This window comes from Sinocyclocheilus rhinocerous, unplaced genomic scaffold (genome assembly GCF_001515625.1).
Source record: "Sinocyclocheilus rhinocerous isolate Xijiao unplaced genomic scaffold, SAMN03320098_v1.1 scaffold25, whole genome shotgun sequence".
In the NCBI taxonomy this organism is placed as follows: Eukaryota; Metazoa; Chordata; class Actinopteri; order Cypriniformes; family Cyprinidae; genus Sinocyclocheilus; species Sinocyclocheilus rhinocerous.
In genome coordinates, this window is record NW_015647048.1 from 815,110 (window position 1) to 830,577 (window position 15,468).

General features: G+C 38.3%; 1 protein-coding gene across 1 annotated transcript in view; it reads left to right on the forward strand.

Annotated features, from left to right (window-relative positions):
• The first annotated feature begins 5,478 nt into the window (after positions 1–5,478).
• Positions 5,479–15,468, forward strand: part of LOC107708582 (exosome complex component RRP41-like) — a 21,678-nt gene continuing 11,688 nt past the window's right edge. The window contains exons 1-3 of the mRNA XM_016512845.1: positions 5,479–5,600; positions 5,686–5,731; positions 7,018–7,160. Coding sequence (XP_016368331.1) covers positions 5,479–5,600; positions 5,686–5,731; positions 7,018–7,160 — 311 coding nt within the window. The remainder of the gene's footprint in view (positions 5,601–5,685; positions 5,732–7,017; positions 7,161–15,468) is intronic.

The following is a 15,468-nucleotide window of genomic DNA, read 5'->3' on the forward strand; positions in this document are numbered from 1 at the left end:
GTGCATATGTATTCAAGGTGTAAGGTAAAAGTATTTAATTTTTCTTGATTTTATGTGATAACCAAACAAACAAATAAAACCGATTTTTTTTTCTTTCTCCCATAAACTTATAAATCCAACATTTGTTAAGAAAGAAAAAAATTGCACTTTTAAGAACTTGTCACATTCATATAAAAAAAAAATGTTCTTTTTTTTTTTATATATAATTTTGAAAAACATCTTATCTGTCACTATAAACAACCGGCTAAATAAAATAAATTCACTGATACTACATTGAAACTGGTTGCATTTTTTATGTGTATATGCATTTCAGTTCAGCTAAAGAAGAATTCCAGCAGGCAAATATCTGTTTTCCATTCACATGCAAAGGCTTCAATGTTCTCATCAGCCTCTTCTTTGTACTCTCTCCATTCGTACATGTGTTTCCCTTTTAAACATATTGTTCTCTATGTTGGGAAAACCTCAAAAAGAATGGAGAACTTTTCAGAAAGTGTCACACACCGCTAATAAGAGAGCGCTGGAGAAGAACTACGGCAAAATATATCTGTGGTAAATGAGTCCCTCGTTAGATGGGGTAAAAAAAGATGCACGGTTGTGCAGAAGACTCTCCATCAAGACTTTTTTTTTTTTTTTATGAAACACATTTAAGTGCCTTTTAGTGGGAGACAAAGCATATGGCATGCACTCCACCCACAAACTAGCTTTCATAACCCACTTCTAAATGAATCACATTCTTTGCTGCTGAAGTCGTCTCTGCTCATAGGTCTATGAGAGGCTGAAAACAGTGATGCAGCGTTCAACACTAATGAAACCAGACAGTGATTCATCTTTTCTGAATCGCTACTAGTGTCCACAACACCGTGTGCCCAGAGACTTTAGTGTACATAGATTTATTTGTGCTGATATTTTCACTTGAAACAGAGAAAAGGACCTGAAAAGAGTATTCGATACATCAAGACTTAAACAGATTACAGCTCTAATGAAAATGATGGTCCACTGAAAATGCATTTTTTTAAATAATTTATGCTGAATATGAGTCATTCTGCAATTTAGGGTATGATTATAATATTATATTTTATCCATTAAGGGAAAGCATATTATAAACTCACACAAATATTTTGTTTGCCCCATGTTTCAATTTGTTTGAAATTGTATTGATTTTCCTTAAAGGGGCTATATGTAAGTATTTTCATGTATTAATTGCTTTTTTTATTGCCAATGTGTGAACAGCTTTTAATCAAACTTCTAAAAAAAAACACAAGACTTCCCCGTCTTCTTAAGTTGTCAATGAAAGTCAGTAAAGATTGTTTTTTATGTGAAGGACTCGGAACGTTTTTGCCGGGAAAATCAAATGGATGTGACTTTTATGCACGCTACTACCATTTGTACAACCAGTTTTACTACAAATATCATGGTTAAACTATAGTTAGTGTAGCAAAGCCGTGGTTAATTTGTAGTTACCATGCATGGTTTAACTATAGTAACACTATAGTCAGATACAATATGGATTTCGAAGAATATTAAGTTGTCACTGCAATTGACCCAGAATGTAAAAATCGTATATGAATGCTTATGAAAGCTTAAAAATGCATTAAGGGTTAATAAATATTTAAAAATACGACAAATGGTCGCAGGAAATGTGATTCAAACAAACCTGTTTTGTTACTGATGTACAAATGCACAAACCAGTTAAATAGAATAGCAATATTGTAAAATAAAGTTTTGAACACCGTTTTAGTTCTTTATTGCATTTGCCAAATTCTCCCCTGATTTCCCCCACCACCCCTACACACTTCTCTTGGTTGGATAAGTTTGTGGGCTTATGCATATACAAATAAAAGGGAAAGCCAGTGTGAATCTGTTTGACAGACAGCTGGGACTTGTAGCATATGGGGAAGCAGGCTGGACGCCATCCAGAGGGCTAGAAGCAGAGAAACAGAGAGCACAGGGGGAATGGCTGGTGTGTGGGGTAAAAGCATGAGAGGGAGACGGGGCCCCAGGCAGCCTGCCCTGTCTTTGTTTACAACAAAAAGCCATTGTTTGATGTGGCCGCAGAGCCTCTGCTTCAAACCAGGCTTCTTCTCCTACAGGATGTGCTGTGGGTAAAATGCCAGACGCAGACCGAGGACTGGAGAACGTGTACACCAATGAAAACACTCGGGACACTGCAATCTTACCTCTCGCTCTGCGCTCCTGGGACGCTCATCGCTGAGCTCCTGACTGCTGCAACAAACGCTGGATTGTTACCCAGCCAAACCTTGCTTTAAAGGTCTATCTTTGTTCTTATTTAGAATGCAACCAGCACGATTTGCTAAATGCAAAATGCCCACAGCAATGTGTGTTTTGGTTTGAGGGCAAATTAAGTTGGCTGTTCTGTGCAGCAAAGATGAGTTTTAGTCTAAAGTTTTAGTTTCATCCCGGTTCTCCAATTTTACAATTCAAAGACAAGCATGACAGATGAACTGGAGACACGAATTTGTGTAAAAGGTGTGTTGGATTTACATTATTTAATCCTGTAAATAATTTCCACATAAATCAGTTAAAGGTGACATAACACGAATTATATATTGTAAAAAGGGGCATAATATGTCTCCTTTAAGTAACACAAACATAATTTGTTTCATAATTTGTCGCAAAGTGATTGAGTAAATTTAACAATCTGCATTTTCAAATTACCATATTAGTAGAGACATAAAACATAAGACCAAATGTTACTTAATGTAGAATTTTCACTTATGATAAAACCTTTTGTTAGTCAATGTTTAATTACTTTACTTACTGTTAGTTTATTTGCTATTAAGACAACTTCTTTTTAAAATAGTCATAATATTTTCTCTTATGTGCAAACAAACAAACAAATAAAAGAGCAGGAAAAAATAAAAATTTCACAATAATTTCTGCTGTCAGTAAATTAGCCAGTATGTGTTCTGCACATCAATGAAAAATACTATTTAAACAAAATTGTTTCTTTTAATTTATTGTACATGGGGAGTGTTATTTGCTTTTAGCCAAAATGAACAAAACAAGTTTAAATCATGATTTTTATTAGACCAATATAAACAAAATACGTTAAATAAAGTTCAGAAGTTCTCTCTTAAGTTCAGAAAATGGATGGATGGAAGTTTCTTCAATTTAGTTTTTCTTTCTCAGAGCCTAATAAGCTCTATTTGAATTTCCATGTACAGTATATACATTCCACTTTTATGTAGATTTTATTATTTTATCTTTGTCACTGACATTCACTCTTAAAATATGAAAATCCATTATAAACATATTTAATTATTATGGCAAAACAATGACATAAGTTTCCCAGACTTGTTTAACTTACTGTAATGTATAAAGAGCTTATCTTTAATAAAAATGAATGTGTGAAATAAATGTACTCATAATCAAAGTAATATTTAGACCTATGACTGGATCTGTGTCGTAGCTGGAGTATATGGAATGCTAAACCTGACAAAATTAGAAATAAATAAATAAATATATAAATAAATAAATATACAAAGAAATAAAAAATAAATAAATGAATCTAAAAATAGATTTTCAAAGAAAAGTTAAAAAAAAAATACTTTTATTTCCTTATGTATTTTTTTTATTGTTTTTTCTACTTTTATTTATTTATAAATTTTTTATTTCCACTTTTATTTATTTTCACATTTATCTATTTATTTACATATTTATTTCTATATTTATTTATTTATTTCCACATTTATTTATTTTCAAATGTATTTATTTATATAAATCTTTGTCCGCAGGGTAATGAGGAGGGCTGTTTTACCTCAGGAATAGTAATGGAGCAAGAGTAGGCGAGTTGTAAGCTTTGAGGACACAGTGACACCTTGTGTTGTGCCCAAACCAAATACAAGAAGTGTAGCCTACATGACGTGCCTGTTGATAGTGGGATGAATGACTTAGATGGGCAATATGGCCAAAATCCCAAGCTGACTTGACCCCTCTCGGTCCGTTCGCGATCGCGTTCCGGGGTGGGGGGGTTTTCTACAATACCACAAATCTGTTATCTCCTTTATATTACCACCATAACCACTACCTATACCTTTATACATATACCTATACACTACCTAACCACTACCTATACCTTTTCATACACATTACATCCACACGAACAGAACACAGTTTTTCTTTCTTTTTTGTTTCTCTCTTAACTAAGAGGGGTGGGGTAGATTGCCCTGTAGCAAATCACTCAGTTTTCCCAATAGCACCTGCTAACTATGTACAAAGTCCTTCACGTCCTTTGGGGGTTTCCTTTCCCTAGAACAGTGTTTCTCAACCCTACACCCACCAACACTGCTCATTTTGTATGTCTCCCTTGTCTGACACACCCATTTCAGGTCCTGGAGTTTCTTCTAATGAGCTAATGAGTTGAATCAGGTGTGTTTGATTAGGGAGACACACAAAATGTGCAGTGTTGGGGGGCGCCGAGGACCAGGGTTGAGAAACACTGCCCTAGAAGGATATCTTTTCTCAGGAGTGTTGGGAAGTGCTGGAAAATTATCTGAACACAAAACATCTGGTCCCACTACAGAAGCCTTGTTTTCCAGTTCAGGTGACGGTCTATATCTTGAGGTTCCTGCTGGCGGTGCTACTGGTGTAGGCACTAGGTGACTCCGGTTTCGACGAAGAAGACACTTAGGTAAATCCCCAAGGTAAGATATGGGAGTCTCTGCTGTAGTAATCACAGTCACTTTTTCTCTAGTGTCACTGATCCACACAGGCTCTACTGGATGTAAATGTGGTATATCATATGCTCTGTGTCTTTTATTAAATTGCTTTCCTTGTTTCTCTCTCCTAACCTTTTCTTCTTCTTTCAGACGATTTCATTGGCTAATGGTGTTGCCCGATACTCCATAAGAGCAAGGCATGGATCTGCTGCTTTGCTAAGAAAACCCTTCACAGTCCTCACTGGCCTTTCAGCTTCCCCATTGGCTTGTGGATATCTGGGACTGGATGTTGTGTGAGAGAAACCCCACTCTTTAGCGAATTTATTAAAGTATTCTGCACTGAACTGTGGGCCATTATCTGACATCACTTCAGTAGGAATTCCATGACGAGCAAACATACTTTTGAGATGGGTTACTACGCATGCAGCAGTTGTTGCTATTTCCACAAAACAGGAAAAATAGTAAATCACCAGCAGGTATTGATCGTCCCTCCACTGAAATAGATCTCCTCCAGCCTTTGTCCAAAGTCTCTCAGGGAATTCAGTGGGAATCAATGTCTCTTTGAAGTTCTTCCGATGGCTTGCACAAATGTCACACTTCTCCACCTTTTGCTGAAGCTGTGCACTGAGACCTGGCCACCATACTGATTCCTTAGCACGTTCTCGACACTTAGCTATACCTTGGTGTGCGGTATGCAATTTTTCCAAGATATCACTCTGTAAAGATTTCGGAATTACCAGTCGACAGCCTTTTAACAGCAGTCCGTTTTCTACCGTTAACTCCCCAGCAAATTGGAAGTATGGCTGCACCATGGCTTCAACTCTTCTTTTGGTTGGCCAGCCCTCAAGAGAGTATTTCTTCACCAGCTGTAAAACTGGATCAGCTTCCTGATGTTGCTGAATTTCGTGAAGTCTCTTTTCAGTAGCAGGCAAGCTTGTGACAACTGAATTCACATACAGGTTCAACTCTTCTTCATTTTGCCGTTTGTCTCCTTCTTCTTCTCCAGGTGCTCTGGAGAGGACATCAGCAGTCGCAATGTTCTTCCCTGGAACGTGTGAAATAGTGTAAGTAAATTTCATGAGTCTCATGAACGTGGTGGTAATTCGTCTAGGTTTTTAGAACCAAGGAGAGATACCAAGGGTTTGTGGTCTGTTTCTATATGAATAGAAAGACCCACCAGAAAGTCTGAGAAGTGCTCACAAGCCCAGGTGACAGCTATAGCCTCCTTTTCGATTTGCGCATATTTCCGTTCTGTGTTTGTCAGTGCTCTTGATGCATAGGCTATGGGTTTAAGCTGTTTGTCACCTTGAATTTGTAGCAACACAGCTCCCAGCCCATATGATACACCTTGTGTTGTGCCCAAACCAAATACAAGAAGTGTAGCCTACATGACGTGCCTGTTGATAGTGGGATGAATGACTTAGATGGGCAATATGGCCAAAATCCCAAGCTGACTTGACCCCTCTCGGTCCGTTCGCGATCGCGTTCCGGGGTGGGGGGGTTTTCTACAATACCACAAATCTGTTATCTCCTTTATATTACCACCATAACCACTACCTATACCTTTATACATATACCTATACACTACCTAACCACTACCTATACCTTTTCATACACATTACATCCACACGAACAGAACACAGTTTTTCTTTCTTTTTTGTTTCTCTCTTAACTAAGAGGGGTGGGGTAGATTGCCCTGTAGCAAATCACTCAGTTTTCCCAATAGCACCTGCTAACTATGTACAAAGTCCTTCACGTCCTTTGGGGGTTTCCTTTCCCTAGAACAGTGTTTCTCAACCCTACACCCACCAACACTGCTCATTTTGTATGTCTCCCTTGTCTGACACACCCATTTCAGGTCCTGGAGTTTCTTCTAATGAGCTAATGAGTTGAATCAGGTGTGTTTGATTAGGGAGACACACAAAATGTGCAGTGTTGGGGGGCGCCGAGGACCAGGGTTGAGAAACACTGCCCTAGAAGGATATCTTTTCTCAGGAGTGTTGGGAAGTGCTGGAAAATTATCTGAACACAAAACATCTGGTCCCACTACAGAAGCCTTGTTTTCCAGTTCAGGTGACGGTCTATATCTTGAGGTTCCTGCTGGCGGTGCTACTGGTGTAGGCACTAGGTGACTCCGGTTTCGACGAAGAAGACACTTAGGTAAATCCCCAAGGTAAGATATGGGAGTCTCTGCTGTAGTAATCACAGTCACTTTTTCTCTAGTGTCACTGATCCACACAGGCTCTACTGGATGTAAATGTGGTATATCATATGCTCTGTGTCTTTTATTAAATTGCTTTCCTTGTTTCTCTCTCCTAACCTTTTCTTCTTCTTTCAGACGATTTCATTGGCTAATGGTGTTGCCCGATACTCCATAAGAGCAAGGTATGGATCTGCTGCTTTGCTAAGAAAATCCTTCACAGTCCTCACTGCCCTTTCAGCTTCCCCATTGGCTTGTGGATATCTGGGACTGGACGTTGTGTGAGAGAAACCCCACTCTTTAGCGAATTTCTTGAAGTATTCTGCACTGAACTGTGGGCCATTATCTGACATCACTTCAGTAGGAATTCCATGACGAGCAAACATACTTTTGAGATGGGTTACTACGCATGCAGCAGTTGTTGCTATTTCCACAAAACAGGAAAAATAGTAAATCACCAGCAGGTATTGATCGTCCCTCCACTGAAATAGATCTCCTCCAGCCTTTGTCCAAAGTCTCTCAGGGAATTCAGTGGGAATCAATGTCTCTTTGAAGTTCTTCCGATGGATTGCAAAATGTCACATTTCTCCACCTTTTTCTTAGAGACCTGGCCTGAGACCTGGCCACCATACTGATTCCCTAGCACGTTCTCGACACTTAGCTGTACCGCGGTGTGCAATTTTTCCAAGATGTCACTCTGTAAAGATTTCAGAATTACCAGTCGACAGCCTTTTAACAGCAGTCCGTTTTCTACCGTTAACTCCCCAGCAAATTGGAAGTATGGCTGCACCATGGCTTCAACTCTTCTTTTGGTTGGCCAGCCCTCAAGAGAGTATTTCTTCACCAGCTGTAAAACTGGATCAGCTTCCTGATGTTGCTGAATTTCGTGAAGTCTCTTTTCAGTAGCAGGCAAGCTTGTGACGGCTCTGTGTAGTTAATGCTGCTCAATGTGAAAGCCCGCACGTGATGGAGATTTACCGCTGATTAAAGAACCGGCTTTACTAATAAGATGCGCATTAAATATCGCATGCGATTTATCGTGCAGCCCTACTCCGAACACTAATATATTGACCATGTGGCACAGAACACCCTCTAGACCAGAGCTGTCCAAACTCGGTCCTGGAGGGCCGGTGTCCTGCAGAGTTTAGCTCCAACCCTAATTAAAAACACCTGAACCAGCTAATTAAGCTCTACCATAAATAACACCCAATTCTCAATGTCTCTTTGAAGTTCTTCCGATGGATTGCAAAATGTCACATTTCTCCACCTTTTTCTTAGAGACCTGGCCACCAAAGTGATTGCTTAGCACGTTCTCAACACTTAGCTATGACTTGGTGTGCGATGTGCAATTTTTCCAAGATATCACTCTGTAGAGATTTCGGAATTACCAGTCAACAGCCTTTTAACAACAGTCTGTTTTCTACCGTTAACTCCCCTGCAAATTGGAAGTATGGCTGCACCATGATTTCAACTCTTGCTTTTGGTCGGCCAGCCCTCTAGAGAGTATTTCTTCACCAGCTGTAAAACTGGAATAGCTTCTGGATCAGCTTCCTGGTCTGGTGATTTATCATTCCCATGAATCTCCGCATTTCACTCGTGTTTGTTGGTTCGCTCATATGTGTGATCGCCCGCACCTTTTCAGGATCGGCATGAACTCCTGACATATCAAGTATCTGTCCAAGGAACTTCACACTCCTCTTAGAGAATTTGCATTTCTGATTGAGTCACTCCGCCCTTTTGCAGTTTTTGCAGCACCGCGAAGATACGTTGGTCATGCTCTGTCTGGGATGCTCCGAACTAGGGCTGCACGATAAATCGCATGCGATATTTAACGCACATCTTGTCAGAAAGCCGCTTCAGCATCTGTGGCATTCTCCTTTGGAAATGTTCTGGGGCTAAAGATATCCCAAAACAAAGTCTGTTGAAGCAGAACCTTGTAAAAGGGGTAATAAAGGTTGTGAGGGAAGCTGAATTCTGTGACAGAGGGATCTGCCAAAACCCTGAATTGGCGTCCAATTTCCAAAAGACTTTGGCTACTTTGAGCTGACCCAGAAAGTGTTCCACCGAAGGAAGAATTTATCTTTCCCTATTTACCCCTTTGTTGAGCTTTGTTAGGTCCACATATATGCGTACTGTGCCACTGGATTTTGGAACAACAACCATTCCTGCGCACCAGTTGGTTGTTTTACTCTGGTAATCATACTTTGATTCTCCATGTATTCCAATTCCTGTTTCACTTTTGACATTAGGGGCAGTGGAATACGACGGGGAGTTGACAGTGAAAAGGGCTTGGCATCTGGCTTTAGAGATATTTCATACTCTCCTTGCATTTTCCCGAGACCCTGAAATAATTCGGGGAACTGTCTTTTAACTGACTCAAGACTATCGAGATTCACTGTATCAATTCTCACTATAATCCCTAGAGCACGGCTTGCTGGCCTCCCTAGTAGAGCCATTTTCAATCCTGAGATCACATAAATATCTTGGGTCGTGGTTTTACTTTCTGTGCTGATTTTTTACTGTGCACCTACCCTTAACCTGCAGTGAGTCTTGACCTGGTCCCAACAGTATCTTTGAAGTTTTCTGTAATTTATCGAAGTTTTCCTCCTTGAACAGCTCTTCTGAAGTCACAGTGACATCTGCTCCTGTGTCCACTTTAAACAGCACATCTGAATCATTCACTTTGAGTTTTATCAGCCAGGGGGCATCAGTCTGCTCTGTACTGACGGTGCCTAAGAATGCTATGCCAGCTTTTGTGTTCATCATGACTCGTATTCACTTTAGCATAACTTTAGCATAATGCCCTTTTTTCCTACAAAGGTTGCAGTATGCCTGTTTTGCTGGGCAGTGAAATGTGCTGTGAGATGGAGTTTTCCCACACCTCTTGCATGGAGTGGACTTATCTGATGCTGACTGTTTCTCTGCCATCCTAGCAGGCCTCTGCCTCATCACCCATTGTATAAATGAGAGTATTCACTTGGTTCTCTTCTGGCTGTAATTCAAGTCCAGATGCCACTCTAAGTCTTTCAAATCTTTTACTCCACTTTGGCCAGAAGCAGGGAATACAAATACTAAAGGTTCAAACTGATTAAATTGTGTCTGCCTTATTCAAGCAGTTAGTGACTGAATTGAGATTTGAGTTGCAGACAAGTGCAGACACATTTCATAAACACTTTTTTTGTTTGACAAACACATAAACACATTTTTTTTCTGTGTTTAGTGTGAGACCCCGAACCCCAGACTCCAAATACTATTTTAAATAGAACTTTGTACGTATGAGCTCAGACCCAGTAGATATTTTTCCTCCTTCTCATTGATATAAATCCGTCAAGCGGGTTATACTTACAGGAGTGCAAAGTTGTGTTTGGGACATAAAAAGATTTTATTTGCAAATCTCGTTTTATTTATTTGTGAATTTAATTCATATTTGTGAAACCTTTTTATTTGTGGATCTCATTCTATTTATTTGTCAATGTGTTTAATTTTTTGTTAATCTCTTTACATTTATGTGTGGATCATAATTTATTTATTTGGAATTACGCAACAATTCTATCTCCATATTGCCAGGCCTTCTGCCGTCAGTCTGAAGGTCTGGCTACGCGAGACTATGCCAAGCGTAACATATGCTGCAGGTGGAAGAGATTCCCAGTAACACTATACAACATTACTGGCACTGTGTGTAAGGCACTCTAGGTTCATATGGCATCACCACAGCCATAAATCCACCTTATTGCGTTTCCTTTTAAACACACTTTTAGAAGGTGTCCTTCGAGGACCAAAAACAGAATCAGGTCTGACAGTCCTAGCCAGGGATGAACTGGGACTAAAAATCAGCCCAGGACCTGCAGCCATAAATGCATCATAAATGACCTGTTATATGTCAAAAGATAAGGCAAACTTAGATTTCACAATTCGTGACCCCTTTAAAAACACATTTTCGCTAGATTTAGCAAAGCGTGATCCCAAGCCCCCGACTGTAAATGAATGTGCTCCAGGGACTGAAATCTATAGTTTGCTGTAATCACTACACAGCTTTATGTGCAGAATCCTGCTAGCATAGCACACTAAACACTGCAGATTTATATGTAGCAGGTCAAGCTGATTAAAAATGTAACTTATAATGAAACAATAAATAACACTTTTCAAATGAATATGGTTTGTATAACAAGAATCTTCGGTAACACTTTATTTTAAGGTGTTCTTGTTACATGTACTTACTATTATAATAACAATTAATTATGCATAGTTACATGCAAGTAACCCTAATCCTAACCCTAACCACATAGTAAGTACATGTAGTTAATTATTATTACTCAGTACTTAAATGGCACATAATTACACTGTAACAAGGACACCTTAAAATAAAGTGTAACCGAATCTTCTTTCAAAATCAAACAAATAAACAAAAATCTTGCTAATCCTAAACTTTGGAATGAAGAGCATCACGTATAGGAGGTGATTATTAGTCTAATTTCTTGTCCAATATGTATTGGACTAATATATCTAATATTCTAACAAGCTGCACACAGGGTCAAGGAAGTTTGTCATCATCTTTTGACGTGCAGTAAAACGAAGAGAATAAAAGATAACACGACTAGTGATTCTGAACAGTCCCCTGACGAAACATTAGAAAGGATAACGGACGTACAGTAGTCTATTTTATTCCATAACAGATCGTTGTCAAGGTTAAATCGAATTGTTGGAATGAATGCAGTCACCGAGGCTGTAAAACACACATGCATATGCAAGATGAATGTACACGTGTCAGCTCAGCTATTTTCTTACGGCACTGTTTAAGCAACCTGCACAAAACAAAGCAAAAAAGATATAAAAAATCATCTGCACTCAGGTCGTCGTTAATGGCTCCAAAGCGGAGCTGTTGACGTATTCTGGCTGTTTCTGTCCATTTGTATAGAATAGCATGCATGCTGTACGAGTGACTGATGAACTGAAAGAGACAACGAAAAGATCAGCTTTGGAGAGCTGAAAAGTGTGGGGCTCAAACCTAATGGTCATTTTGCACTCTCTGAGTTATTTTTATTACAACTTCTGTTTACAATGGAATGAATATGGTTTGTATAACAAGAATCTTCGGTAACACTTTATTTTAAGGTGTTCTTTTTACATGTACTTACTATTATAATAACAATTAATTATGCATAGTTACATGCAAGTAACCCTAATCCTAACCCTAACCACATAGTAAGTACATGTAGTTAATTATTATTACTCAGTACTTAAATGGCACATAATTACACTGTAACAAGGACACCTTAAAATAAAGTGTAACCGAATCTTCTTTCAAAATCAAACAAATAAACAAAAATCTTGCTAATCCTAAACTTTGGAATGAAGAGCATCACGTATAGGAGGTGATTATTAGTCTAATTTCTTGTCCAATATGTATTGGACTAATATATCTAATATTCTAACAAGCTGCACACAGGGTCAAGGAAGTTTGTCATCATCTTTTGACGTGCAGTAAAACGAAGAGAATAAAAGATAAGATGACTAGTGATTCTGAACAGTCCCCTATCGAAACATTAGAAAGGATAACGGACGTACAGTAGTCTATTTTATTCCATAACAGATCGTTGTCAAGGTTAAATCGAATTGTTGGAATGAATGCAGTCACCGAGGCTGTAATACACACATGCATATGCAAGATGAATGTACACGTGTCAGCTCAGCTATTTTCTTACGGCACTGTTTAAGCAACCTGCACAAAACAAAGCAAAAAATATTTAAAAAATCATCTGCACTCAGGCCGTCGTTAATGGCTCCAAAGCAGAGCTGTTGACGTATTCTGGCTGTTTCTGTCCATTTTTTGTAGAATAGCATGCGTGGAAGAATGCATGCTGTACGAGTGACTGATGAACTGAAAGAGACAACGAAAAGATCAGCTTTGGAGAGCTGAAAAGTGTGGGGCTCAAACCTAATGGTCATTTTGCACTCTCTGAGTTATTTTTATTACAACTTCTGTTTACAATGACTTTAAAGCATGGCAATACTGATTAGACCAGCAGAAAAAACAGCATCAATATGTCTCACTACTATACAATATTGTCCTTGTTCTAGAAAGAGAATATCTCTACTCTGTTATTTGTTACTTGAACAATCTCTTTAATAATGTAAACTGAACTCAAGTTTGGTCGCTGCCTCAAAGGAAATCACATTCAAAATATTTCATAGTCTACACCAGACAATTTCTGACTAGTGATTCTGAACAGTCCCCTATCGAAACATTAGAAAGGATAACGGACGTACAGTAGTCTATTTTATTCCATAACAGATCGTTGTCAAGGTTAAATCGAATTGTTGGAATGAATGCAGTCACCGAGGCTGTAATACACACATGCATATGCAAGATGAATGTACACGTGTCAGCTCAGCTATTTTCTTACGGCACTGTTTAAGCAACCTGCACAAAACAAAGCAAAAAATATTTAAAAAATCATCTGCACTCAGGCCGTCGTTAATGGCTCCAAAGCAGAGCTGTTGACGTATTCTGGCTGTTTCTGTCCATTTTTTGTAGAATAGCATGCGTGGAAGAATGCATGCTGTACGAGTGACTGATGAACTGAAAGAGACAACGAAAAGATCAGCTTTGGAGAGCTGAAAAGTGTGGGGCTCAAACCTAATGGTCATTTTGCACTCTCTGAGTTATTTTTATTACAACTTCTGTTTACAATGACTTTAAAGCATGGCAATACTGATTAGACCAGCAGAAAAAACAGCATCAATATGTCTCACTACTATACAATATTGTCCTTGTTCTAGAAAGAGAATATCTCTACTCTGTTATTTGTTACTTGAACAATCTCTTTAATAATGTAAACTGGACTCAAGTTTGGTCGCTGCCTCAAAGGAAATCACATTCAAAATATTTCATAGTCTACACCAGACAATTTCTACAAAATGTAAGAGTGATATTGAAATAAAAGACTTTGAAAGTTCCACTGAAACAATTTGCGTTTTTGGAAAAATAGTTTTATTGTTGACAGTATTTTAAAAACATTTCATTTATGCTATAAACATGTGATTTTAGGTTATTATATTGAGAATCACTACTCAAATTATGCTGCTTTCATTATACATTTTATTTAATTTTTATGTAAATTCCATATTCACAAATGCAAATTTACAAATCTCAAGTCTCTTTTTTACAGTACTTTAGAAGGAGGTTAAAATGTGTGTAGAAGTAATATCAAAATCTAAAAAAGCAATATGCTCTTCCTTTGACATTTTCATATAAAAATAATTCTTAATGGTGCTTATACTTGCCAATGTGCATTTTATATTGTAAAATTAAAATGTCTTACGAGAATTTAAAATATATATAGTTCTATAGTTATTATAACTGATGTACCCTTTTTTATTCTTTTTTATTTTTTCCTTTTAATTTTTTGCTGCTGCGGTGAAATGTTTTCATTCCACATTTCACATCATCATTAAGGCAGTGTGAAACAGTAGTTATAGAATTGTGGTTGTTTTTAATCTGTACAATCTGATTTTAAATGTTTATTCTTAAGCCAAAATTCTTATACTTGCTCGAACGGGTTTCTCTAAGCTAATGGGAGATTAGCAAACTATAATGACACTTTTAAAAGTTAAAGTGTCAGTTTTGAAAATTGGCCCTCGAAACATTTGCATAAACACAGTAAAATGGCTCATTGCGATGGGATGTGGAGCACAGCTGCAGGCCATGGAGATGGTGACCAAAACACAATAATTGTGAGTCAAATTTTTCTTGACACTGATCCCGTCTTGTATGGGGACTGTCCCAGAATGTGAGCCGTCCCTGGCAGCTTGTTCCTGTCCTTCTGTATCGTTACACGTCTGCATGCTGTATAATTTCCAGGCAGCATCCGCTCTATTATTCGCGTGACATAATCTATTTGTCAGCAGCCACTCCTCGATCTCTGCGCTGCATTGCTTACTAGGTAAATCTACAAAACGTTCAGGTTTCATGTAAATACAGCTGTCAATAGCGTGATTGTAGCGGGCAGTACACAAAAACACAACCGAGACAAAAAACTAAATAAACAGCGTAATGTAAGCAAGATGCTAAACCATATGACCACAGCAAGGATGTCACAAAATACTATATCCCATTTACTGAGATTACTGTCAAATCTTCTGTCAAGCTTGTTTGAGAGATAACAATGGTGAATATTCTACAAGTCACTGCTACACAAACCATTACACTGACAGAAACAATACGCTTTTTAAGACGCCTTCTTGTGCGAGCAACAGACAGGCTTCTTCCAACCAAACATGTTGTTATGATATTCTGAAGTGTTGTGCTACTTTGGTGTAGGGTTGTGTTAATTGTGTGTAGCCCTGTTTTCAAAATTGTGCTTAAGCAATCGTAAAAAACTGTAATAATCATGCACAATATTAAATGATCATGTTGTGATTCCATCATCAGCAGCAGCTCTGATCACCTCATTAGCTTGGGCTAAATTATTAGTTTCAGCATCCTAACGACAACTGCATCATGCCAGGGAAGCAACTGTTATTACATTCGTGTGTGTGTGTGTGTGTGTGTGTGTGTCTGTGAGTGTGAGTGTGTGTGTGTGAGTGTGA